At 42.6% G+C, this 25348-nt stretch overlaps 1 protein-coding gene across 2 annotated transcripts in view; it reads right to left on the bottom strand.

Annotated features, from left to right (window-relative positions):
* Nucleotides 1-16253: 16253 nt before the first annotated feature.
* The window catches only part of KDR (kinase insert domain receptor), a 32086-nt gene continuing 22991 nt past the window's right edge, over nucleotides 16254-25348 (bottom strand). The window contains exons 24-30 of one of the 2 annotated variants that reach the window (XM_056352404.1): nucleotides 25118-25229; nucleotides 24631-24730; nucleotides 24414-24519; nucleotides 22384-22535; nucleotides 18861-18972; nucleotides 18685-18773; nucleotides 16254-17827 (exon numbers count right to left, since the gene is read on the bottom strand). In XM_056352404.1, the coding sequence (XP_056208379.1) occupies nucleotides 17608-17827; nucleotides 18685-18773; nucleotides 18861-18972; nucleotides 22384-22535; nucleotides 24414-24519; nucleotides 24631-24730; nucleotides 25118-25229 (891 nt within the window). In that variant the 3' untranslated portion in view covers nucleotides 16254-17607. The remainder of the gene's footprint in view (nucleotides 17828-18684; nucleotides 18774-18860; nucleotides 18973-22383; nucleotides 22536-24413; nucleotides 24520-24630; nucleotides 24731-25117; nucleotides 25230-25348) is intronic. The other variant, XM_056352412.1, reaches the window with a different exon arrangement.

Here is a 25348-nt window from a genome sequence, read left to right as displayed (position 1 = left end):
CAATGCCACAAGGCAGCCTTCACCCCACTATTATTGCTGGGTCCTTTTCACTGCGCTCCTCCAGTCTCTCTGGGTAGCAGGGCCAGCCAGGCAGAAACATATCTGCTACACTGCCTGCTCATCTTCACCCGTCCTCACTTCATCCAGGAGGTCAAGGGCATAATTTTCCCAGGCCAGCTGTCTCCATCCCTGAGCCCATGGTTGGCAACTTCTCAGCTTTACCAGGCACAGAGAAGTGAATGTCCAAGCATGATTTCTGACTTCATTATGTCCCTGCAAATGTGCACTTGGTGATTACAGAAATTGTCTCGTCTTATAATCCCTTATAAAATCTTGAAAACTAAAGCAAAATAAATCAAAATTACCACTAGGAGTAAAAAAAGAGCAACAGGAACTTCACTTAGAAAAATGGAAGAAAATCCAGACAATCAGATAAATGTAAGCTAGCAGGAGCAGAAAGAGAAGAAATCATCTAGTTTACCAAATGAGGAATTCTGTGTTGGGAACTTTCAACTGCTAGAGTGCCAATGCCATGCACAAAACCTAGAGCTGTTCAAACTGCCCTGCTTACAAAGGGCTGAGTTCATAATTCCCTTTAAGGATGGAGTCCTGGGATTTCAGCAGCTGATGCAAAAGAAGATCCTATTTCTTTGGAGAAATTCACCAAATCCTTCAAAAAGGGGATGTGGCACAGCGTCTGAATCATGAAGCAGAAAAAGACTCCTGCCTCAGTCTGGTGATACATCTCTTTCATCACTCAGATGATACAGAGATCGGAATTGAAAGCAACCAGTGATAACAGCAGGTTTTCTCTCTGCAACAAAACCATGGGTGGCTTCTGTGTGAGGCAACATACAAGTAGGATGTATTTGCTGTGATATATTTTAGCATTTCTGTGAGTTAGTATATGATTTATGGATGACAGAATTTCTATCTCTTCCTTTTCAGGTAAGTCTGTCTTCTTTCCTCAGAAAATAACTAAAAGTGTGTAAATTTTTGCAGAAAGTATTCCAAATGGTGTGAATTTGGAAATGTCAGCCAGACCTTAGCACATCCATTTGATAATGTAGAATTAGTTCCTTTTCACAGTAATTCAGTGTTACAATAGAAATATACACATATATTTATAGTATGATTTTGTAAAAAATGTATACAGATAATGTAACAACTGAAATAATATGTCCTATTTCAGTTTGGAGTTGTTCAAAAGTGGTTTTGAGGGTTTTTTAAAGTTCCATGTCAAAACACACATGGTCCTATGAAATAGTTCTGTCTTTACTAGAACAGAATTGTTCTGTGGAAAGCTTTCTGCTGAAATATTTTCCCAGTACAACCTAACACTTTAAGTCATAGAATGATTTAGGATGGGAGGGAGTGCTGGGGATCATCTAGTCCATTCGTCTGCCCAAACCAGGGTTAACTTCAAAGTTAGATCAGATTATTCAGGACCTTGTCTCCACCAAATCTGTAAAATCTGCAAGGTTACCTCTCCAGGCAACCTGCTCCAGTGATCATGGTGAAGAGCTTTTCTTTCTGCCCATCTGAACTTTCCCCTGCCCTTACCTGTGACTGTTTCTCTTGTCCTTTCATACTGTACCTCCAAGAAGAACCTGGCTCAAGTTAACTTCTCTCTGTGCCACAACAGGTAGCTGAAGACAGCAATTAGGTCCCCTGAGCCTTTGCTTCCACAGGATAAGCAAACCCATCTCCCTTCAGCATCTCCTCACTGCTGGTTTGTGTTCAACTTCTCATCCAGCAGGTCCCCCTTTTTCTGTAAAACTGGTCCCAGTCCATGCTGCTGTGTGGGGCTGCACCAGGATGCAGGACATCTTGGGTTTTTGTGGGTCTTTGTTGAACTTTGGGAGGTTCCTGTTAGCCCACGTTAGTTCATTCCTCCACTGTCTCAGGATCTTGCTTGAGAGAGTCTGGAATGGTCTGGAATGGTCTGACAGTCCCCAGCACTTCTGTCCAACACATCGTACTGCTTATATATCAAACTCCCTAAGACGCAACCATACTGGAACGTACTTGCGAATTCAAGTGCCCTGTGACTGCTTTCAGGCATCCAGAAACTAGGATCTCTTCCCAAAGTCAAAGCACAGAAAAGTGCTTATCATTAGACCAGAAGCCAGGACTGCTCAAGGTGATGGTGCTGACAGGTGCTCCCCTCCCCCTTATATTCCTTTTTGGAATTCTGGCTTTTAAGTTTTAGAACTGATTTAAGTGCATAATACTGTCTTTTTTCTTTTTTCTTTTTATTTTTTTTTCCCCCAAAGGAAATGCTATATCTCTTTCAGCACTGTGAGCTTGTTATTATGCTGGTGAAATGATGACACTTCCATTAATCTCAAGGAGCAGAAGCTGACTTTCTTATTGTCTCTCATTTGCCATTTATGACAATGGGTACAAACCTGTGTAACTGCTATACTACCTAATGGATGAGCAACGAGGTTATAGAAAGGTAAGCGGTAGTAATAACGGTTGTAATGGTAGCAATCAGGAGCCAATAAAACACATCTGATGCTGACCTCAATTAACACCAACATGCACTCTCATTTTAGCAGTAATATCAAGTGACTACTACAACATTGTTAAAGCCAGAGCTCTGTTTTCAAGGGATGCTGGTGACAGTTCTGTTTTCAAAACAAACAATTAGAGGCCACAAATCAGGATACCAAGTTGAAACGTGGTCTCCTGAGGATCTCGCGATCCTGAGCTTGAGCTCTCAGATAAACACAGGGCTGCGACAGAGAGAGTCATGTTGCTTTTCTCATTCCAGATGACAAACAGGTGTAACAGGCAATTTTAAAATCCTCCCAGGAGTGGAGCAAACATCTACAGCTGGGATGACACAGGCCCTCTTCCAGTTTATAAAGGCAGATAATGTAAGGTACTCGCTGAGTAGCAGGCTTAACCTTTGAGGTTAGAAAGTTCAAACCAATTTGTTGAGAAAAGCTAAAGACTTACATTAACAAGTCTCAGGAAGGGTCTGTGCAAGGAGTGGTGCCTGGACTAACAGTGATATGGAAGCTCCTGTAGTCAAGAGCAATATTCATGGTGCATAACTCAAGCTGCAACAACATTAGCATTTCTGTTCCTTTTAGAAGGAACATTTTGGAAGCAAATCTTCCCCTCTCACCAAACACTTTGGTCATGTTGGGGCACTATCGCAGAGTGTGCAAACCGAGATCCCTTCAGATAACACCAGGCAGAACAGTGAGCTCTAGAAACTCAACTGACGTGCCTTGGCCACTAATGGGCATTCAGGCTATGAGACGAGAGTAGAAACAGCTCCAAGCAGCCTCCTTTCCTCACGTACAGTGGGTATTTGGCACCAACTGATTCCTTCTGGAGAGCTGCACTGATGCTAACGCAGACATAAACTTACAGACAACATCTGTTAGTCAACACAACCAAGAGTACTTACATGAAATTGCCCAGATACAATGGCAAAAAGCCAAGAAATGTTCTCGAGGATTAGAAAAGACTGACCCACCTTCCAACAGATTAAATATGAGCCTGCAACTTTTTTACCATGCATTTGCATGGCAGGGTATCCTCCACACAGCAGAGTTTCAGCTAGAGTGCCTGTCCTTCCCAGGATGGTATCTCACGACTGGAAAAAGGCTCTCAGAAATAGTTTGGGGCCAAATCAAAACCAGACCTATCTCTTCTATGGATCTCAACTGGATGTGGAAGCCTTAGTGTTTCTCGGGATCCAGGCCCTTGGTCTGAGCTTTCCAAGGACCTAAAGATGAAGTTGCACATACTGAAGTCCTTCCAGTATCTAAAAGGCAGTAAGATCTGTGTAATGGTGTAATGAACGTAAGGATGTAATGGTGGGTTGGCTGGCCGCTGTTTTCTGCACTAACTGCAGCAGAAAGCTCACAAAAGCCAGAGTGAGAACAGTGCAGAGTCCAATCCAAGCATGAATAATCATTAACGCAAGCAATGAATAATCCAGAATTAATTGTTGCAGTCATCTATGGATGGAAAGAGTAGTTCTGTCCTGAGCTGCTACGTGAGTCAGAAACTAGAGACAGTTTACACTTGGGTTATAAGCAGCCATACACCTTCATTATGGTATCTCACTCGCTTCGCAATTCCTCTTCCAATACCAAGGTGTATTTCCTCTTCTGTGGATTGAGGCATGTAGCTCTTTTCCAAGTTTTAGTACCAAATCCTTTCTAAATGGAAATATTGACTCCTTTGAGTCAATATATCACCTGAACAGGAACAACAGAAACCTAGAGTCAGGTATCATATATAATTTGATCCTCTAACCATGCAGCTTGATATCTATATTCCACCACAGCTAGAGCCTTTATTTTCCCATCTAATATCATACAGTCATATTGAATAGAAAATGTAAGAGATTAAACTGCTGTGGTAGCCCCCAGAGGATCTCATAAGGCTGAGGACCAGCTACCTCCAAATACTTTCTTGGCATCCTGTGGTTAAAGGATTAAAGTGACAGTGGTCCCTCCAGAAGCTGTAGCCACAGTGCACTGAGATCAATATCAAAAGCAGCTGACTTATCTAAAAGATTATGCATGGATGTTGTTCTCAACTGGTCAGGAAGGATTTTATGAAATACTGCAGGAAAATTTCAGAACCTCAACTATGTTTAATAGAGATGAGTATTTCAGTGTTACTCATACCACTAAATGAAGTGAAAACATATGAAAAAAGTTTTGGTTAAAATGTTGAGCCACTACAGATTTATACCATTGTGAAGCCTTGGTAGTGGATTCATTCTTAATTTGAAGAAACAGATGATGAAATCAACCTTTGCTGTAGTTTGACTTCTCTGATGATAAATAAAGCTGTCCTCATGCACCTACTGTCACAATGGAAATCCTTCTGTGTATGATTTTCCAATTCTAGCATCCCATTTAGCCGTTTCTCTGTACTGTTATTGCTACTGCAGGTTGCTAGTACTAACAACCAGTATATAGAGAAACTACATGTTTGCCAAATAGAAGATGAACACACCAAGAAGGGTTGCATCTGAAGGTGCTGGGAGAACTGGCCACTGTCATCACAAGGTCCCTCTCTATCATCTTTGAAAAGTCATGGAAATTGGGAAAGGTCTCTCTCTAATGACTGGAAAAAAAAGCAAATGTGACATGCATCTTCAAAAAAGTCCAAAAGGACAATCCAGGGAACTTCAGACTACTCGGTCTCACTTTGATCCCTGGGAAAATCTTGAAGCAAGTCCTCTTGGAAGATATTTCTGGGCATATAAGGGAATGAGGGTGATTTGGAACACTTAACATGGATTTACCAATGGTAAGTCGGACCTGACCAACCTGATTGTCTTCTGTGGTAAAATAACTGGCTTTGTGGGTGAGGGGAGAGCAGTGGATTTCATCTGCCTTGACATCAGTGAGGCTTTTGGGATTGTCACCCATGACTTTCTTGTATCCCAAGTTAGGACATTCTGGTCTGAAAGGGTGGATAACTAGATGGCTAAAAGTTGGTTGGATAATCAAGCTTAGAGGGTTAATGCGTCATCCTCCACCCAAAGGCTGGTAATGAGTGGGGTGCCACAGGGGTCTACCTGAATCTCTTGTGTTTAACATCAAGGACCCAAAGCGCGGGGTGAAGTGCACTTTCATCTGATCTCAGAGCTGACCCTGCTTCAGCAGGAGGCTGGACTAAAGACTGCAGTCCCTTCCAACCTGAGTTACCCCATCATCCTGTGAGAAGCAGTAAATGCAGACCATTCTGTTCCTTCAGAGGATATTAACGTTTGAAATTCAGTATGCAGCAGCGTTCTTTGTACTTCATCACAGTCCCTGATGCAGGCAGTTTTCTTTTCTCTTTTTTCTATACCGTAGGTTTGTTAATCACAGAAGACAAAGGCCATGATGGGTCAAACGAGTCTGTTACAGATCACATGCTGAAGCTGTGATTTAGTTTCCCCTCTGTTCTTACTCAGGCAATGAATTTCAGTGCTCAGCTCTCGCTGTATTCTCTAGCTGTCAATACGGTTTCAAATCAGAACAAGGTTTTCCACTCAGAGAGCTAAAAAGAGAAGAAATATTCTAACACCAATGAGTTCAAATACTATCGCTGAAAAAGGGCTGCGTCTCCTGAAATAGACTGCAGAGGATCAGTGCTGTAACTAAGTTTCCGTGTGAACCTCTGACATTTATGAATACCAGAGACTCTTTCCTTTCAGATCCCAAGTTTACCTTCCTCATCTGGCTTGTTGTTTCCTTTAGCTGCACTGGGAGGGGAGTGCTGTTTTGTAGGGAAAAGCCTGGGTTATTGTTGTCTGATCTGCCTTGTTGCTTTTTTTCCACAGATACTGTCCCTTGGGCTTCAGAAACTGTGAGACCAGTGAAAGGTGGTTTTTCTATGCACAGTTTGTGAGATCTTGCAGAGACAGCAGCAAGTAAAATCTTGGCTGGATTAAAATCAAAGGTGAAACACTCCTGGATTTCAATGAGGACCAAGTTTCACCCAGTTGCTTTCGCAGGATGATGTTCCTCACAGGGAGGAGGTTTGCATGGGGGCAAAAGCCCAGTGGACTTCAGAGAAAACTCTTTAAGTTTTCCCTGGACTCTCTAAAAAAAAGTATTAATGGCTGTGACATGTTACGTATAGCATTTAACTTTGCAGAATATCACTGATGGTTCTTGCAGACCTTGGGTAGGAAAACACTCTCATGTAATCACAGTCTGCCTGTCCCCTGCAGTAACTTTTTAGTCCAGTGAACATTTTAATCCATTAGGTTTCCATTTTATTATTTTCTGTGCACTCCAGTACTGGGGAAAAGCTTCAAATAGAGTTTGTGACTTATTAGGCACTAAGAAATCTGACCACGAGAGCAGGAGCCACAGCCAGTTCAGCTTTGCTGGTTCCAGGCTCAGAGGGCAAACCTGTCTGCTTGCCCCTTTTATTCCAATCTCAGCTAATATTAACATATTCTTCCTCTAACAAGTCTGATTTTAAAACACCCTTACCTGGGAAGGGCTCAGTTTAGAGAAATCCAGCTGTAACTTGAGTTTTCCCTACTGCTTTCCTAGCAGAGCAGTAAACGTTTGTTCCCAGGGGCTGATTAGCTCCTGCTTTGACAGTGTCACTCACAGCCTTGCTTGCATCTCCATCTACCCCAGCAATAACTAAGGAAAGGTAGACCAAGTTTATACAACCTTGCTCTAAAGACAGTGGGGAGGATGACTGAAACGTTAAGGTGTCAGTGTGTATGTGAAGCAAGGGAGTAAGCAAGAAAAAACCTATTTGAATAGTTAACACCTAAGGGCTGATCTTAAACTTTAAGGTAGAGTCTTTATTAAAGGGGGAGCAAAGTAAGTTGTTTCTGAAATTTCCGGGGGCCCCATTCCAGGCTTACAGCAATATCTGCAGAAGCAGCTTGTTTAGAAGCTCATATCGTATCTCTCACACAGGAGAAGAGTTAAAGTGAGACAGTGGCTTGCTGGAGAGGCACACAGATAGTGAGATGTAAGTTGAAACAGTGAGCTGGATTTCCCAGAGTGCAGCTTTATCAGGCTGTCTGCTCGGTTTCTTCAGCCTTATGGAAAAGGCTTGGAAGCATACAGACAGGTTAACTGCTCTGTCCCAGTTCTGTGTCTCTTACCCATAACATCACATGTGGCTTGTATAATCCCTGGATCCAGATCTCTCACTCCAGTGCTGTGCACAGGGTGACAAAGCTGTAGCAATACTGCCAGGTATACCAAACTTCAAATCTGATGGGGCTTTTCTGCTCAGGCTCATAGTCAGGGCAATTATTTGTCTGCAGAGAAGCTGTGGGTGTGCAAGTCCCAGCAGCTTCAGGACTGAGCTTGCTGTATCTGTCTATGTTTTATCGCTGGAGAATTTTCCAAGGCCAGAATATCTGAGTGTCTCTTAATGAGTTAATACAGCAAGACAACATCCAAAGACACTGAAATAAACAGTGTTTACATCTCACGGCCTTTTCAGCATGTTTCAGTTGTTTAGCACTTCCATGCTTTAGTCTCCAATGAGTTTTTCCTTGTAAAATTACTAATTAATTTCACGTTTCCCAATGATGTCAATGAGTTTTCCCTCTCTGCATTGATAAGCATGGTCTGATGTAGTGTTCAGCGAACTTTGAGCTAGAAGCATGGAGTGGTAAAAAAATGTGGTTTAGTTTTTCCGTTATTAATTACTGCTTTACATTCACCTTATGTTTTTCTATGTCTTAAAAAAAAGACTAAACAGGTTGACTTCTTTACCAAGATTGTGTGGAAATACGGGATATATATATTTAGCACTAGTCAATCTGTAGAGAATGAGTAGGAAACCCATCAGTTCCTGAGGCTGTAGTAGATTTCCTCTGTACAACTTGTCAGCAGCCTGCTGGAGCTGAGGATATTCTGACTGTGTACTTGAAATGTCAGGAATGCATTGTTTATTTCCAGCAATCAGGCTGAAAATCAGGGTCTAAAGTCTCTCACTCAGGGGTTGCATGACTCTTCAATAAGCTGCTGAGATGAGGTATAAGCTGTGCAACTGGTACACAGTAGCAGTGAGGCATCACTGAAATCAAACTGCAGGCTGCAGCCACACATGTGAGGTGCAGTGCCTGATCCGCTGCCCCTTCATCCTCTCTCAGAGACTCTCATTTTCCAAGGGCTTGGGACCACTTGGAGCACTTTTAGCAGAATCCCCTTTACTAATCCATACGGTGCTCAGTGTACAGCAGCTTGTGTATTGAAAAACACACACTTAGGAACTTTTACGTGCAGCCTAAAAACTGTAACTCCTGCAGAGAATTAATGTGTTAAGTCAATGTTTTAGTTAGCTGTAAGAGCTTACAAGTTAGCTTGCAGAAATTTCAGGGGGGTCATACCACAGTATGCCAAAGCACCTAGGAGCTTTCACAGCGGATAGTGGAAGCCTAAGGAAAACAGCAGGACACACACGTAGAAAACTTTTCCCAAATACCCTATCTCAGTTTCCCATGACTTGCAGCTCAGAGATTTTTGAACTTGTGATGGCATCTTTATATTTAGTACCTCTGAATGCTTTCTTCTTCCATTAAGTTGCTCCATAATTCTCTGAACTGCTGTACATATTAGCAGCCTGTGGAAAAGGTTTTCACAGGTTCACTGAGCACAAATGAAAACTATATTCTTGTGTTTGTTTTGAACTTTTTCCCTGTTACTCTCAGCTGATGCTCACTAGTTCTTGTGCTGCAGGAGACAGAAAACAGCTTTTCCCTACAGCTCTTCTCCTTCTCTCAGATACTTACAGCTTATGTAAGGAACTAGCAAAGTATCATCGTCCTTATCTTTAACACAAATAAAAGAAATGCAGAGAACTTTTTTTGCTGAGGACTTTAAGTACCTGCAGGAGTATCTCCAACTTGAAATCCTTTCAGCTAGTGGAGAAGAAGCCAGTACATAGCGGAGAAGGAAAGATGCCTTTCTTGCCGTTTTAACAAATACTCCAGATGGAGCAGTGGGTCACCCTCCCCCTTTGCAGCTCTGCTGGTACCTGCTTACAGACGCACGGACACACCATGTTGCCTATGGAAAAGGCCACAACAGCTTGTTTCACAGGCAGTGCTAGCTGGAGGAAGGAACAGAGCTGTGCCTCTCCACCACTGCCAGGACCCACTGCTTTCCCTCCTGTGGCTACCATGTCCCTTTGTAGCTGCTGTGCTTAGCAAACTGCATCCTGAGACTTATTTGAGTTCAAAGTAACCTGAGAAAACCAGCCAAATAAACAACGAAAGCGCCATTTGTTTTCAGTCAGCTCTGTCCTTTGGCTGGATTCACTCTGTGGTCAGGCAGCTGCTTTGCTAGCACAAAAACCCATGCAGCATATTGTGAGGGTGAAGCCTGAGGGTCCTGAGGAAAGGTTGGGCAGTTTCTTCTCGTGATGTTGCCGCCTTATGTCAGACTAGGTGTCAGAGAACACTGGGCTGATCTATACTGAAAGTATATATACTGCAAATATAGCTCATGAGATGAAAGGTGCCTGAAATACACCTTGGGGATTTTACACAAAAGAAAGTCATGATATTTAAGCTCTGATAAACGGACACATGCCCAGACCTAAAGAAACGTTCTTTAAAAAGTAAAAACCTCTGTGATGAAAATAGAATGCACTTCATCAATTCAGATGAGAAATCTGTCAAGATACTTCTGTGACAGACATTTCTCCACCTTAGATCACCTTAAATCAGTGAATTTTTAATGGGTGTTTACAGCAGGGTGATTTGAATATACATTTTTATATGAATATATCAATTTGCTTGAAAGCTATGTAGTGGTCAGGAATTTTAATGACGTTTAGAAGTCAGAATAAGGGGAAGATTTTAAGCATACAACAATGATTTTCTGTAGTCTACTTGTAGAACTGTCACTTGAATGCAAAGATTCAAGACTGAAGACAGATTTTTCAATCTTCTCTTCAATGTCTAAGGTATCTAGCTCATCATGCAAAGACTAATTGCAGCAGAATTATAAAGATTCCTTCTTAAATTGACTTCAGAGCTGGTCCCATAACAGACTTAACAAACTGTATATCCATTAACGGGCTCTACATTATACAATATTGACTTCTCTAATATCCATATAATTATACTGAGATGCAATTGCTAATAAAACTTAATAATCCTCCTGAAAAATTAGGAACATTAGCCTGAAAGCAGGCTTGAAATGCCTAAAGCTATTGTTTTGATAGCGTTACCGAACCATATGTTAATAATCATATCGCTTTAGCTGCACGCTCCCTGCCGTTTTAGTACTTAACTAAACCGTAACGTTAAATAGTTGTTGCCAGTTTAAGACATTTATCAGACAATATAAAGATGTCTTTGTGATTGTAATTTAAAACTACACATAAGTGCACCCAGAAAGTTCCCCTTGTGAAGTTATCTCCTAAGGGCTCTGTTTATGGGTATTACCCAGAGTTTAAAGAGAGTTTTTATACCCTCAAGTCTTAACTCGGTAAGTAACTGATAAAGATAGGCCCTGCTTTCACTCTGTTCTGCTACTTGGTGGTGGTAAACGGTGCCCCTTTTTATGCCGCATTTGAGCCATTCAGCCTCTGCTTTCTGCGTCTTATCCCTCCCCGCAGCCAGGCCGGAGCCAGCGCAAACAGCCTGGGAACGGGCGACACTGCATGCACAGGAGGCAAGTCCAGCCCAGCCCCTGGAAACATGTCACCGGCCAAAAATAGCAATGCCGAGAAGATGCCAGCAGAGTCAGTCAGATCTTGACATTGACGGATGTTTGCCGATGCTGTGGTACATCCGTCATGCAAATCAGTTGACATAATGCCATCCTCTGCTGACTGTCCCACACCCTCCTTCCTCCTGATGGAAGCGGGCTATCTTGTGGAGACCTGCTTGGGAATCATGCCAAGCAGATGTCACCTTCTCACCGAGGGATCCTATTTGCAGGTTAGGGGAGATGCAAACAGATTTTGCTATGGGAGAGGAATATTCTGACTTGAAATAGAAGGACTGAGGGGATAGCTGTCCATAAAATCCTAAATAAGACAGAGAAAACAAGTAAGGAATATTTGGTCAATGTACTGGAAAACAGAGTGGGACATCAAGTGAAAATCTGCATGCAAGAAGTCCTTGCTGCAGGATGTTGCAGATGCCAAGGGTTTTACGTGGGTTTAAAAAGCAAGCGGAAAATCCTTTAAAGGTTATTAACCATAAGGGTACGTTGCTGGTTCAAATGCCTTGCCAAACTGATCAGCTCTTAAATCGTATGGCCTGAACATAGTGAACAGGGTAATAAACTCTGCAAGTGTGCAAGGGAAACTCTAGAAAACTTTAGGGATAAAGGGGTCCTATTTCTGCATGAAATATGCACTGCATAGCAGCCTCCAGATGACTAGCAGCAAGCAGGGCTGGTCTGCCAGTCCGACAGTGCAACCTGATGGACTCTAATGAGCAAAACCCCTTTTCTCTTCCTTGGTTCCTGGTGCTGAAGTACAACTCTACAACTCTCCAGTATAAGGAACTATGCATATTTGAAAAGGACTTAAAATTATTAAAACCTTTTCCAACCTTTTGCTGCTCTCCCCTGCTCCGTGACAATGCAGCACTACTGAGTCCAGGCAGAGTGTCAGCCCCAACCTAAGCCCACTGCTGCCTGCTGGTCCCCATCAGCTGCAGGGTTAGAGAGGGTCCACGGAGCTGGGGTCTGGTACACCAGGAAGAGGTGGTGGAAAACAGACTGCAACCTCCAACCTCAACTGGGTCTGGGAAGAGATTGTAAGAATGACATTCTGAAACCAAAGAAATGAAACATCACAGATAATCTTTGCCACCGTGGTGCGTGACATGGAAATGATCACGGGTTAGTGCAGTTCACCCAGAAGTGCAAGAAACTCTGATAACCAAACATGACTTGCACCCCTGCAGTTATTCCTAAATGTGGATGCACTGCAGTTGAAGTTGTGACTTTGCCACATACAGAGGTTATCCTGCGGCCAACTTTCTGCTAGTGAGCTTGGTGCCAGCAGCAATGGGCAACGCTACGCCAAGCAGAAGGCCAGGCTGCTGAACCCTTATTGGTGCTTCTGCTTAGTCTGGCAGGATGAATACTACCTTATGTCTATCTAGAACATGTTGCAATCATGCTTCTGACTGCAGTGTAAAAACAGAGCAAGACAAATAGAAGTAGCTACATTCCCACTCCTGTGAAACCTTTGCTAATGATGCTACTGAACGTGACTATACTGAGGGAGAAGCATGAAACTCAGAGAAACAGCTCTGTGGGATGCTGAACAGCTTTGGCTCCCCCTTGGAAAACAGAATTAAATCTCAGTTCACATATTCCACCTTTTAAGAACGTCTTTTTTGACCAAGACATAGGAAACCACATGGCACTGCCATTTTTCCTGGCACCACAGGCTGTGTCTGACACTACAGCTGCGTCTGGAAATTGAATTCACTTGCTCCCCCCCCCCCGAAAACTCACAGAGCAGCCATCATTCACCATAACACGTCATCCTAACAAGCTGCAAGGGAGAGATACTTCACATTTGAACCAACTGGTGGCAGGTAGCGAATAACATCTATGTAACCAGAACACCCTTCATCATGAACCTGATATGTTTAACAGCTAATGAAATCTGTGCAGGGATTAGGCTTTACATTGTACAGTTTTATGGCAACAAAACCTGAGCTTCCTGAGATTACATTGACCGGCTTCTTATCTCTGATGCTGAGATGTTTATCGGCACCATATGTTACAAGCTCCCACTATGTTTCCCAATGACCTTCTAGGACTTAATCAGCCTGTATGTCAGGAGTTGAGAAGCTGAGGACGTATATTACGACACAGAAAGCAATACTCAGCCAGGCATAATGAAAATCCAGGGCTAAAGTCCAAAAAAAGGTCTTTGTTGGTTAACTTCTGTCCCTAATAAATTTGTCAATTAGGAAGAACAAACGTTAACTTTGTTTTCCTTGCCTTTGCTGTTGCTTTGTGAGGTCCCATACTGTGAGGTAACACAGGGTGTGTACTCAAGTATCAGCTATGAGGGGAAACCTCAGATGATTCATGGTTTGGGAATGTTTCACATAAAAATAGCAAATTCCAGCTTTATATCTGGAGGCTGTCCATGCTACCCAACCATGTTTTCAAGCCTTAGAACCATCAAAAAGAGATGCAATTAGCAGGAAATTTTAGTCCCTAATTTCAGCAGCTCTGTGATTGTAGTCTTTTTTTAGTCACAAGCTGCTTTTAGAATTAACAAGCACTCTGTCCCAAAAGTCCCCAGGCATGGTGCCTGGGGACGATCACATCAGAAGAAGACATGGAGGGACCATCATAACACTTTTTATGCTTGTGTGAAATAAAGTTGCTTGTTATTGGAGATGTGTTAATAAAAGCTTAGGCAAGGACTGGATTTGCCAAGACATTGCCATGCAAAGAATGAGATACATTTTACAGTATCTTTTTCAGGGAGAAAGACCTATCTACTATGCTTGAATGACCTGTGCATTCTTCAGATGGGCTGTGTTTACACTGATAAGAGCTGACATGAGCCATCTTTGAGCCCTGAAACTGCCTGTTTCAGGCATGGTTCTGACTGATTCCCCACGTCCAAACCCATCAGCAATTACAGTTTGTTCTGGCAGTTCTTCTGAACAAGAGAATTCAACCCCATCACTACTTCTCCCCACTCCTACCCAGGTGCTCACCGTGATATGTTTGGATGCCTAATCTCCTGAGTGTCCCTTCTGTTTGCAGCTCACTGGGCTCAGATCCAGGCTGGATTTCATGGATAAGGATGCTGATCCAAATGCTGACACTTTGCTGCATGGCTGCAGAATGGAGATAAAGCCAGGACTGGTTTGCAAAGTATTTGTATACCTGTGCACTACGTGCCTGTTGTTTCATTGAGAATATCCTTTTTGGAATTTACAGCATCTACCGAGACAGATGTGGCTTGACTGGGGTTTAGCTGCATGTACTGCGTTCAGTATGCAACAAAAAGTCCAGGTGTTTTAAAGGATGTAATGGCCATGGTCTAAGAAAAGAATTGTATTACTGGATGCCAAGTATATGAACCCATTTATAGAAACTTTGCTTGCTCCTGAAGCTGAATATATGGGGATTTTTGGGTTGTTGGTTATTTGGGTTTGTTTTTTAAGAGGCTAATCCCCTTTCCTAAAGCAGATGTGTGCTAGTTCCCACATTACCCAGGCATATTTAAAATGATTTGGGCCCACAAGAGAGTTTCATTGGCTGACAAAGATTATAGGTGAGAACTCATTAGCTGAAAAGGCTGTTTTGCAACTTCATCAGTGTGCATTATGGTGGATGACTGTTTTAGAGATACTACAAACACATGAGGAAGCATCTGACTACAGGAATGTAGCACATATTGTGTGTTACACCAAGCTTGAGAGCAAAAAAACCCTACAAAATGAGATGTCTAAACTGAACATTCTAAACCTTGGGGAGCTCCAGATCTAGGACAGATATCAATGACAGATCTCCATCTCCACCTCTGTCAGGGCTCTCCCAATATGTGGCTCAGCAGGGTACCCACCAAGCTTCTGCCAGTGCCAGTATTTTACATCCATTGTATAATAATACATAGAAGAACATTTTCATTGAAGAATATTGGGGAAGGGGTATGTTAAAGAATGAGGCATTGTCTGTTGAGCATACCCTACTGGCTAGACTCTTCCTTGGGAAGCAAGATAAATGTCAAATACATACATGAAAATACAAGTCTTTCCTAGAATCCCTTACAGTAGGTCTAGGAAGCCACAAAGCCTCTCCTTTCTTTTTCTACCTGACCTCCCAGCTCCTGCTTTCCTGGCTGTAAAATGCTTTAGATTCAGGGAGAGAAATGGAGAAACATTGAAGCTTGACCTCCCACAGCCTTGTAGTTGGGGCATGCATGCATTGTGTAGAAGGAATTACATCCCATATTCAGCCTGAGAAGAGTTTAGCGATGAGATCTCCCACGTCCTACAAAAGTGTTCTCACTATGCAGTAGCTCACGAAGGTCTCATTTCAAACTGCTATGAAGAGTTGAATTAAAGTCTGCAGTTTGTGGTTCAACTTCCCTTGCCTTTTTTTTTAGCATAAGCTGTTATGATTCTTTGAGACCTGATACCCCAAGGATGGCCAGCCTTGCACTGAGAACGAAGGCCTACAGAGTACAGAAGAGAAAGCAAGAAAGTGGACAACAGAGTGAAAACGTGGGAACTTGAAGTACAGAATTAAAAAAAGGAAGACATTGCTACACAAGAGCAGGGAAAACATTTCAGCTATTAGAAGTAAGATGGAAGAGATGCAAGTGGGAAAAGCTGAATAAAGCTTTGAGGGAAACTGCTCCTCCAAGGCAAAAGCCACAGTTCAATTAGATCAGCCATTCCCGAACTGAACATAATAAACTCTTTCAGAGGAGATTCAGTCTGTACGATCAGTCTGTTCCTCTGACCATTTCTCTAAAGGCACTTACTGCGAACTGCTAAAAATCACTGAAGTTTACTATAAGTACCCACAGAAATGTTCATAGACCTGTACAGTGGTATAAATAACTAGTTATTTATGCAATTACTTCAAATAAGTAGCACATGATAAGCTTCCCTGTCAACAGAAAGGATATAAGAAAATACATGCAAGAAAAGCAAACAGATCCACTTGTAGCCCTCACCTCTAAATTTCCAGTCCCTTTTAATAAAGTGAAGTTTTAGCTATTAAAAATTGTGACCCTTGTAATGCTACAGAACACTGATACAAAATGTGAATAGTACAATATCCATTATATAATATATATATTTGTATTTTAATATATTACATTTATTTCTACATAAAGAGGCTATAAATACTGTATATGCCTTATATTCATGGTTCCCAGCATTTGACATTATAGTAAGTACAAACAAAAAAATAATAATTATAAAAATACAAAAAAGAACTCAGTAGAAATAGCTTTACATTTTCAAATCTTGTAGCCTGTGCTGTGTCTATCAATAGAGCTCTGGGACTACAAGGACACAGGTAAGAAGTTGTCCAACAACTAGGCACAATCTCACCACTCAGAGAAGATCAGAGCTGCCATGAAACCAGTCACGGATTCCCAAGAACACATCAACGGAGATCTCTGCCATTGCAAACAGACTTTGAGTTTGCAAAGTGAAAGAGTCAGACCTACATCTGAGGGAGGGGGATGAGATGAGAAGGTAGGGTGCCCTTAGGATGTCCCACCAGGACCACAGGGCTCCCCGTAGTCCTAAGGTAGATTACATTGCCTTTTCTACCTGTTGTAGAGGCTGCCCCAGTAGTGATTCAGAGCAGGGGTGTATTTTCTGCAGCCGTTTCAGGCTAGCTCAGAAGGAGGTAGGCACCTGGCATGGGTCGAGGGTGCTGGGGAGGACGGGGCCAGAGCCACCCTCAGAGGTGAGGCATGCCCCTGGCACCCATGTCCTGTCACTTGGCTTGGTGCTCTGCCTTCTTCCTACTAACCAGCCTCACCGCACAAGTCTTGCAAGCAAATGCAGCTCCTGAGGTCTGGTACAGCAGCTTCTCTTCTCTGCCAAGGACAGAGACCATCACTCCCACCTATATTTAGCCCAGCCTATATTTAGTCTCAGGCTGTTGGCAAGTGCCAGAGCCTTGAGCTGGAGGTTCCTTTTTTTGTTTGTAGAGGTGCAAGCAGGGGCTAACTCTGAGAAACAAGAAGCCAGTGCCGTGCTGTTTCCTTCCTGGAGTCCAGCCACAAGGGGAAAAACAATGAAAAAAGAGCAAGACTGTGCCATTATTTCGTACAACTGGAAAGAGTTAAGTTGAACGTCGTGCTGCTGCCTGCATCAAGCAGATGCCTAGCATGTCACTGGGGTCCCAAAGGCCACCACACCACCATCGGGTCGGCACAGACCACATGCTGCGGCCAGGGCTTTGCACCCTCAGCCGCCCAGTGTCTCTCGAGGAAGGCGCCCTGCAGCCTGGCACGGCATAGTTTTGCTACCAGACGCTTCTACATCCTCTTCAGGAAAAATAAACATCTTGTCTTAGTCTCACAGATGCCGTCTTTCTATACATCAAACCTGAATACCACCAGCCCAGGCAAGGAAGGCACAACCCGGGGGGACCCGGGGCCACTGGCTTTGCCCTAGAGCGGTGGGGAGGCAAGCGGCACAGCCCCGTCGTAGGCCAGCCCGTGTGCGCGGCAGAATGGGGGCGAAGCCTCCCGGGCGCACAAGAGTTCAGTCTCCTCGCTGGAGTAGACGGTGGTGTCCATATCGTCCGAATGGTACCCTGACTGATACCCGCTTGTCTGGTTGGAGGCTTCGGACATGACGGACTCGTTACTCTTGCTGGGCACCAGCGTGCTGTGAAAAAGAAGCAGAAACAGGACTGAGAGCTGTGGAGACAGACGGTCTTCTGGAGGGCAGGTGGGTGATTCCTGGTCGGCAGCTGCTTTCCATCACAGCAACAACCAAAGCAAAATGGTGCACTTAGCAAAACTGCCTTCAAGCCTTTTTAAACATGCATTTGATAGTAAGTAGAGACCTGTTCATATGCCCTAACTTTAGTAATGCATGAAAAGGATATTTAATCTTATGACAATACAAAGAGTTAAGACTGTGACCACAGATTAAATGGAAAGAAAAATTTGAGAGGCTTCACAGATTTCAGCTGTGGTGCAATTGTAACTGCAGTATACCTTTCTTTGCACTGGAGTTATCCTGGAAAAAATATATCCTGAGAAGCTCTCAGAGAGCATACGTGAGGTTTCAGCTCCACCAATGCCACTGTGCTTCCTGTGAACTGCACAATGAAACCCCTGTACAATGCTCTGAAAATACACCCAGGTACATCCTGAAGACTCAAGAGTCAGCTTAAGAAAAAGGAAAAAAAAGAGCTCTTTGTCATTGCAGACAGGCCTTCACAAATATGCTCAATTGTGTGCACCCGTTCAGCTCCTTCAAGGGGTGGTTGATGCTTTTGCAGCTGATAAATACAAGTCCCTCCTACAGTGCTGGCTGATGCTTCCAACAGCTGCATTACTTCTCCTCCCCTGGTACTAAATGACGATGACCAGGCATACAGTGCACAATTTTTCTTTGTGTTTTTAAAAACAGAGTAAGAAAAGATTTTTTTCTTCTAAAAACTTTTACAAACCAATCAATCTTTTGACATACTGCAAGCAAAAGGTCATATTCAATACACACAGCCTGAGCCTTACCTAAAAGGTATTTTCACTTGTTTATCGCTCTCTTCCAATGTCTTCAGCTCTTCAGATGCAAGAACCATCCCACTATCTGTCTGGTTTTCCTGCAAAGGTGTTAGAAATGCATTAAATGGCAAGGGATAAAAACAAAACCCAAGAAAAGAAGACATAAACAGAAGGAGAAGACATACAAACAACAAATTCACCTCCTGAACAACTTTTACTGTGGTTACCAAAGGGACATCTTCAAATGTTTTCACACTCACAGGGCGGCTTTTTCTTTTGCTACCTTGCCGGTACTGACTGAAAAGAAAAGAAAACAAAAAAAGGTTTGTGTCCACTATCCACAGCTTGGCTGCAAACAGTGCAATGATATCAGAATCCTTTTATCTCTCTGCAGAGAAGTTAATCCCTTTGTCAAAACATATTATGCAAACCTCAGAATATCTATTTATTGAAAAGGACAAACAGCCTAGAAAGTGACATGTTTCTGACCTTCTGCTCCTGACAACCGTGATCTCTGAGCAAATCCTAAGAAATGGCTTTGAGAAAACAGCTCCTTTCCTCAGTTACACTGGAGGGCTTCACTTCCTGCAAGCTTTGCTTAGAAGTATAATACACAGAGAATTCTGGAGCACAGACATGTGTCTCTTCCTTTGGACTGTACTTCTGAGACCCCTGGTTGGACTTAAGACAACAACAGCAGACTCAGCAGCCTGCTGCCCTTAAACCATGGGGATCAGGACAGGGAGTGCTACATCTCTGTTGAAGGCTCTTCTCCAAAGGAAGCCGCCTGGTCAGGATGACATCCATAAAAAAAATTGGACAAAGAAATAAAATTGACTTTCATGGAGGTACCAATACAGTAAACAAAACAGCTACCCTCAGCTTTCTGTCTAAGTGGATACAGAATGAAAAGGATGTTGCCCCAGTTAAACAGGACAAATTTCTGTTCCTAACAGCTATTGAAGAAAAAGCCATGGAGTTAGAAGAGAAACCTGCATCCGCTTGAAGCTCAAAGCTGGAGGCAATTAAGAACATTATTCATCCCATTTCGCATTTGAGTCTAGCTATGTTGAGTCCTGCCTGTCTCCAATCCACATTTACTTAAACTGGCGGGAATTTTACAATTTCCCTGTGTATCCTGCTCAGGTGATCAACCACACTTTAGAATGGTTTTCAAATATTAAACCCAAGTATTTTCTGCAAATAAAATTTCTTCTGTTGCTGGGGACACAGAATATTTAATTATCGCGCTCTTTCGAGCAACTTTGCTTATACCAAAAACTGCTGCTATGTTCCCTCTCAATTTTCTCTTCCTAGACTTAACAAAACCAGTTCTTTCAAGATCTCTGTCTGCACTGACCATGTCTTCTGCTCCTGTTACTCTGCGAGTATTCACTTCCCCCCGCAACCCTTCCAGGGCCAAAAACATCTAATGGAAAATCTAGCCCACTTACCCGCCTGGACAACCTGACCTTGAACAATGAGCAGTTCATTCCACAACTTGCCTTCTTAGTCTGAAAGCTCCCCATGTGCTTGCATGTAATTGCCCACACAGGCACAGAACTGCATGGCCAGGACTACAGTTACCAGGGTGGTGTGGATCTGAACGACCTCCTGGGTATGGGAGTCCTGCCTTCGCTCAGCCCAGATAAGAGTCAGCCTACATAGGCTACAATGAATTAGATCCTCCCGGTTAAGCCAAGCTACTTGCAAACACGACCAGAAAGAGTGTGCAGGCAGAGAGAGGCCAACGTGGAGCCCACGTCCTGCCTGGTGGTGGTGAGGGCTCAGCTGATGCCACCCTGACAGTATTTCCTGACACGCATTCACATTTTCTAACAGACTGTCCCATTAAAAAAGGCCCCAAAATACCCCCCAGAAGATCAAAATCCACCTTCCCTGCTATCCATCAGACCAATTATCCTCCCTAAAAATGAAACTTAGGTTGGTGTGACTTGATTTGCTCTTGACAAATCCATGCCAGACGTTTTTAGTTACTTCATTTTCCTGCAGGCATTTACCATTATTTATCTGATTGTTTATTCTGGGACCATTCCTAGGATTCAAGTTAACCTGATTTAAGGGTTAGTTCTTTCTGAAAAAGGCATTATCGTCACACCTCCTCAAATCTTCTTTACCTCACCTGACTGTTCTTAATGACAACCTTTATAGGTTCAGAAACTGTCTGTCTGTTTCCTAAGTCAAATATGGCAGATATTAGGAGGTTCTGCTGATTTTAATTTACTTCATAATCTAAATACTCTTTAATATTCTCTGCGATTTCCCTGGGCTTGCTTTTCCTCCTCCAGTTTTGATTTAGAGATTGTATTTAGTACTTTTATGAAGACTGAAAAAGACATTACTGAACAGATCAATCAATCTTTACTACATGTATAGCAAGATCCATGCCTACAAAATAATTTTCAGCTACCAGGACAGAAGAACAAAGCCCCTAAGTATGCCGTAAGCTCCCCACTTTGCCTCTCCTAGCATGGTTTCCCCAAGTGCTTTCACAACCCTGTCACACTGTAAGACAGAAGAGGTTCAAAGTCTCTTTAAAAGGCTGACAGATTTTACTTTTGTTCATAACAGGAATGGGGTCCAAGAAAGCCAAATAGGAAGTATTAGAAGTGGAAAATAACTGTGATGTTTTCAGTGTTACGTCATGCTTTTTTGTCTTCTAAATATTCATATTTTGGACTGCCCCGCTACTAAAACATGGGGTTGAGAGTTCAGCTCTAGGACCATAGTTCAACTGAAGTGTGAAATGCACTGTGCCTACCTAGCCTTTGCCAGGACCACATAAAAATGTCATCCTCCAGTACCCAAAATCATTGGGAACTTTCTTTGTGTTTGGTGGATATAATGCAAGCAGCGAGGGAGAGAGCTCCACTTTGTGGAAACCACATGAAACCTGCCAGCAGAGTCCATCTCTGCACTGATGGCTGGATCCATCTCTTTCTATCCTACTCCTTCTTCCACAATTGCAACAAGCAACCCAGGGCTCCCAGCATCTAAGTGGCTGAATTTGATCTTGGGCAGCACTGGGTGAGAAAATACTTCTTTTTCATGTTGCTTGAGGTCCTCACAAGGTCCAACTTAAGCACTACTTAAAAAAAAAAATTCCTTCCTCATCAGGGAAGTCACTTCTGCCATGACACCCAGCAGCATCTACCACTATTGGTCCATTGTGGATGCACCAGCAGCCCACCAGAAGCAAGCAGTGGACAAAAACCAGTGACAACACTATTTAGATTGCATTCCCCTTGGCTATCAATTCATGACCTATTTACCAACATTTCACTTCAGGAGGGGAAATGCCAGATCTAATCGATCCAATGACAGATCTATCTCCATTAATATTTTAGGGAGCTGCAATACAAGAGTGTGAACACAACTGAACTGGATCAGTTAAACTTTTTATTCATTCTGGTTCTTGAGAACTAAATAACAAACTTGTGGGGTTTTTTTGAGTGAGAGTACCAAATCTTGAAAGGGTAGCAAAAAAAAAGACCCAAAAAACCCACTAGTGTTTGGGGAGGTAAGAAACTATTTTTTTCCTATAAAAACTACAGATTCCTTCTTATCCCTATGGAGAAATTTAAATATGGACCAGGCAGCTGAAGTCTCTTCCTTTCATTTTCCCTGCCCCCAGCATGAACAAAACCTGCCCAGAGGCCCCAGTAGGATGTCCACCATATAAAATACCTAATTCCTGCTGTGTTGTCATAATGGAATTTAGGATCACAGACTTCCTCTTCCTCCCTACAGGAAGCAGGTGAAGTTGGGAGAGAGAGACCCGAATCCTCTTCCATATTCAGTGATACTGACAAAGGAAGGACAACGTAGTCTTTACCATCCTGTAAATGCAGTGAAAAAATACAAAAATTATTTAGGCTGCTGAGATAAATAAACAGCTACACATACATATGTGGAGAATGCATCAGTCTCACAGTGCTACCTTGAGTTATAGTTTCATTAAACTATAAAACCTTATACCACCTTTGCAGGAGCAGCTACGTCAAAAGAAGGAAACTTAAGAAGAACCACTGCCAAGTAGTTTTAGATAAAAAAAATGAGATTTTTTTTTATATGACATATTGTAGCATAACGTATAAATGGAACTTTTTATTGATGTCTTTGAAATAAAAAATGTAGGTTTTAGTAATGTTTAAAACCCAATGAAACAAAGAATATGAACCTGAGGAAAAAAAATAAACTGAAACTTTAAACTGAAAGTTTTAACTTAAACTGAAACTGAGACTGAATTAGACTACAGTGTATGAGTAAGAAAGGCTAAATTAAGTATAAGAAGTAAATGAAAAAAAATGAAATTAAGATAGCAGAAAAGGAAAATTTCTATTGTACTTTGGCATCTAATTTGATGTGAATAACAAGGACACCATTTTTAGAAATTTCTCCTACTTGTTTGCTTTTTGCTCTAAGGTATAAAGAGAAAAAATGGATTACGCATCCTTAGGTACTGCATATGTATTTACAGTCCCAAAGGAAAATCTTTAGTAGATTCCACCTCTTATTTAATTTTTTTCATCTACCCCTTTCAGATTACAATATGACACATGCATAATTAGCTATTAGTTATCAGACAGCAAATCATGTTTTGTCTTTTATAGTCACAGTACACTACCATTCATGACAAGAGGGTCTAAAAATCCAACCGTACTAGATTATGAGCAAATATAAACAAAGTATGTTCTGAACATACACGGAAACACTTTTTTGCTGTGATGGTGATCAAGTGCTGGCACGGGTTGCCCAGAGAGGTTGTGGAGTCTCCATACTTGGAGATACTCAAAAGCCGCATGGGCATGGTAGTGGGCAACCAGCTCTAGGTGGCCCTTCTTGAGCAGTGAGGTTGGACCAGATGACTTCCAGAGGTCACTTCCAAACTCAGCCAGACTGTGATTCTGTGACACATAAGATTCAAGCTGCTCTTTAGGAAAGTGAAGAAACGCTATCCTTTCTGAGTTTCCTTATGTACACATAGTTTGGAAGGGCAGGTAATTCCCATCATTACCAAATAGCTCAGAAAGGGACAACTCGTTTAATAGGAGAGCACATGGCCAAATCCAGCCTCCTTCCCCCAGTGTGCTCACATCTATTGCCCTGGCCTTGGCCACTTCCATGCTACATGAAGAGGGAGCCACAAGATGGAGAACCTGGGGGGGAGGCCCATGTACCCCACCTGCATGCAGTGGGCTCTCTTACTATAGTGCTTGCACACAAGACAAATCTTATACTTCTCTGCATGGAGCTGCTGACAGGCAGCGAACTGCCTTTATCCTCATTTTCCAGAAGTCATTAAAGGCATTGCAACCCACGTCCTCACATATGTTAAGGTATCTGTCTTTGGCACAGTAAGATCAACAGGAGCTACCTGCCAAATGCCTCTGCAGTATGCAGAGAAATCATCAGCACCGCAGGGAACTGAGCCTGTGCCAACAACTCCCCAGCAAGACAGCTAAGTAAGCTCATCAGTGGTGTCAGGGGAAGCCCTTGCTGGCAGGGCAAAGCGGCTTTTTTTTTTACAACAGACCTCTGCATTCTTCTGCCCACCAAGTCATCCTTCTCTGCAAGTTGCCCCGACTGCCAGTCAGTAACGGGAGTGGTGTCAGAAGCCCAGGCTCCTCACAGCTCCAGCAGGCAGTACCTGACTACAAGACTTTGTGGTGGCTGGCGAAACAGGAGGGTTTCAGCAGAGAATACATCTCATGTACCTGACGGACATTGGCTTGCAGTAAATTCCCCAGGTGCTCCACCAGCTCTGAAAAAGTTGGTCTCTGCTTAGGATCTCCATGCCAGCAATCCAGCATTGTTTGGTACCTAGGAAGGACAAACCCCAGTAAAATACCAGCAAGGTGCGAGCAGGTGCTTGCTCCAGCATCCGCTATTATTGTGGGGTAAATGAGTGCAGCTGGAAGAACAATTTCTCACATTTCTGGTGTTGTATAGTCTGGTGCTCTCATTCTTGTTCCTTCTTTCAGTCTTCTGCAAAATTCCTCATCAATTTTCACACCAGGGTACGGCGACGCGCCTAAAATGACAACAGCAACTGTAATGCATTAGACTCTTGAATTCTGGGATTGGTTTTCAAACAAATAATTCGCTATGGCCTGAGTTAATAAGGTAATTTAGTACATTTGGATGTGCAAACAATTTATATTTATGATGGAAACAGCAACTGATTGAGTAAATGAGGCACATCATCACATACTGAAATTGTATGAAGAAGCGTTTCAAGTCCATGTTCGTACATTTGCATTTTTAAGGAAATTTATTTTATTTTGATAGAGAAAATAAACAGGAAATTTTCAAGAAGTGAAAAAAAGATATGCTAGAGGATCCAAGAACACTGTGACTGTTTTCTTCAGACTTTGTTGTTTAAAATTTAAGATGGCTTGGTAGAATTATGGTGACTCACCTAATGAAAATATTTCCCATAGCAGAACTCCAAAGGACCATACGTCACTCTGAATAGTATATACTCTATCAAAAATGGTTTCTGGTGCCATCCATTTCAGGGGTAGTCTGGCCTGAAAGCATTTCCATAAACAAAAAGGTATCATAGTTTAGCAAAACACTGAGTTTCCACAAAGTGATTTAAGGTGAAAAAACAAACAAACAAAAACGTGTCATGACTTCATCTTAATTC

This window comes from Falco biarmicus, chromosome 1 (assembly GCF_023638135.1).
Source record: "Falco biarmicus isolate bFalBia1 chromosome 1, bFalBia1.pri, whole genome shotgun sequence".
In the NCBI taxonomy this organism is placed as follows: domain Eukaryota; kingdom Metazoa; phylum Chordata; class Aves; order Falconiformes; family Falconidae; genus Falco; species Falco biarmicus.
This window is presented reverse-complemented; position numbering and strand designations above follow the sequence as displayed.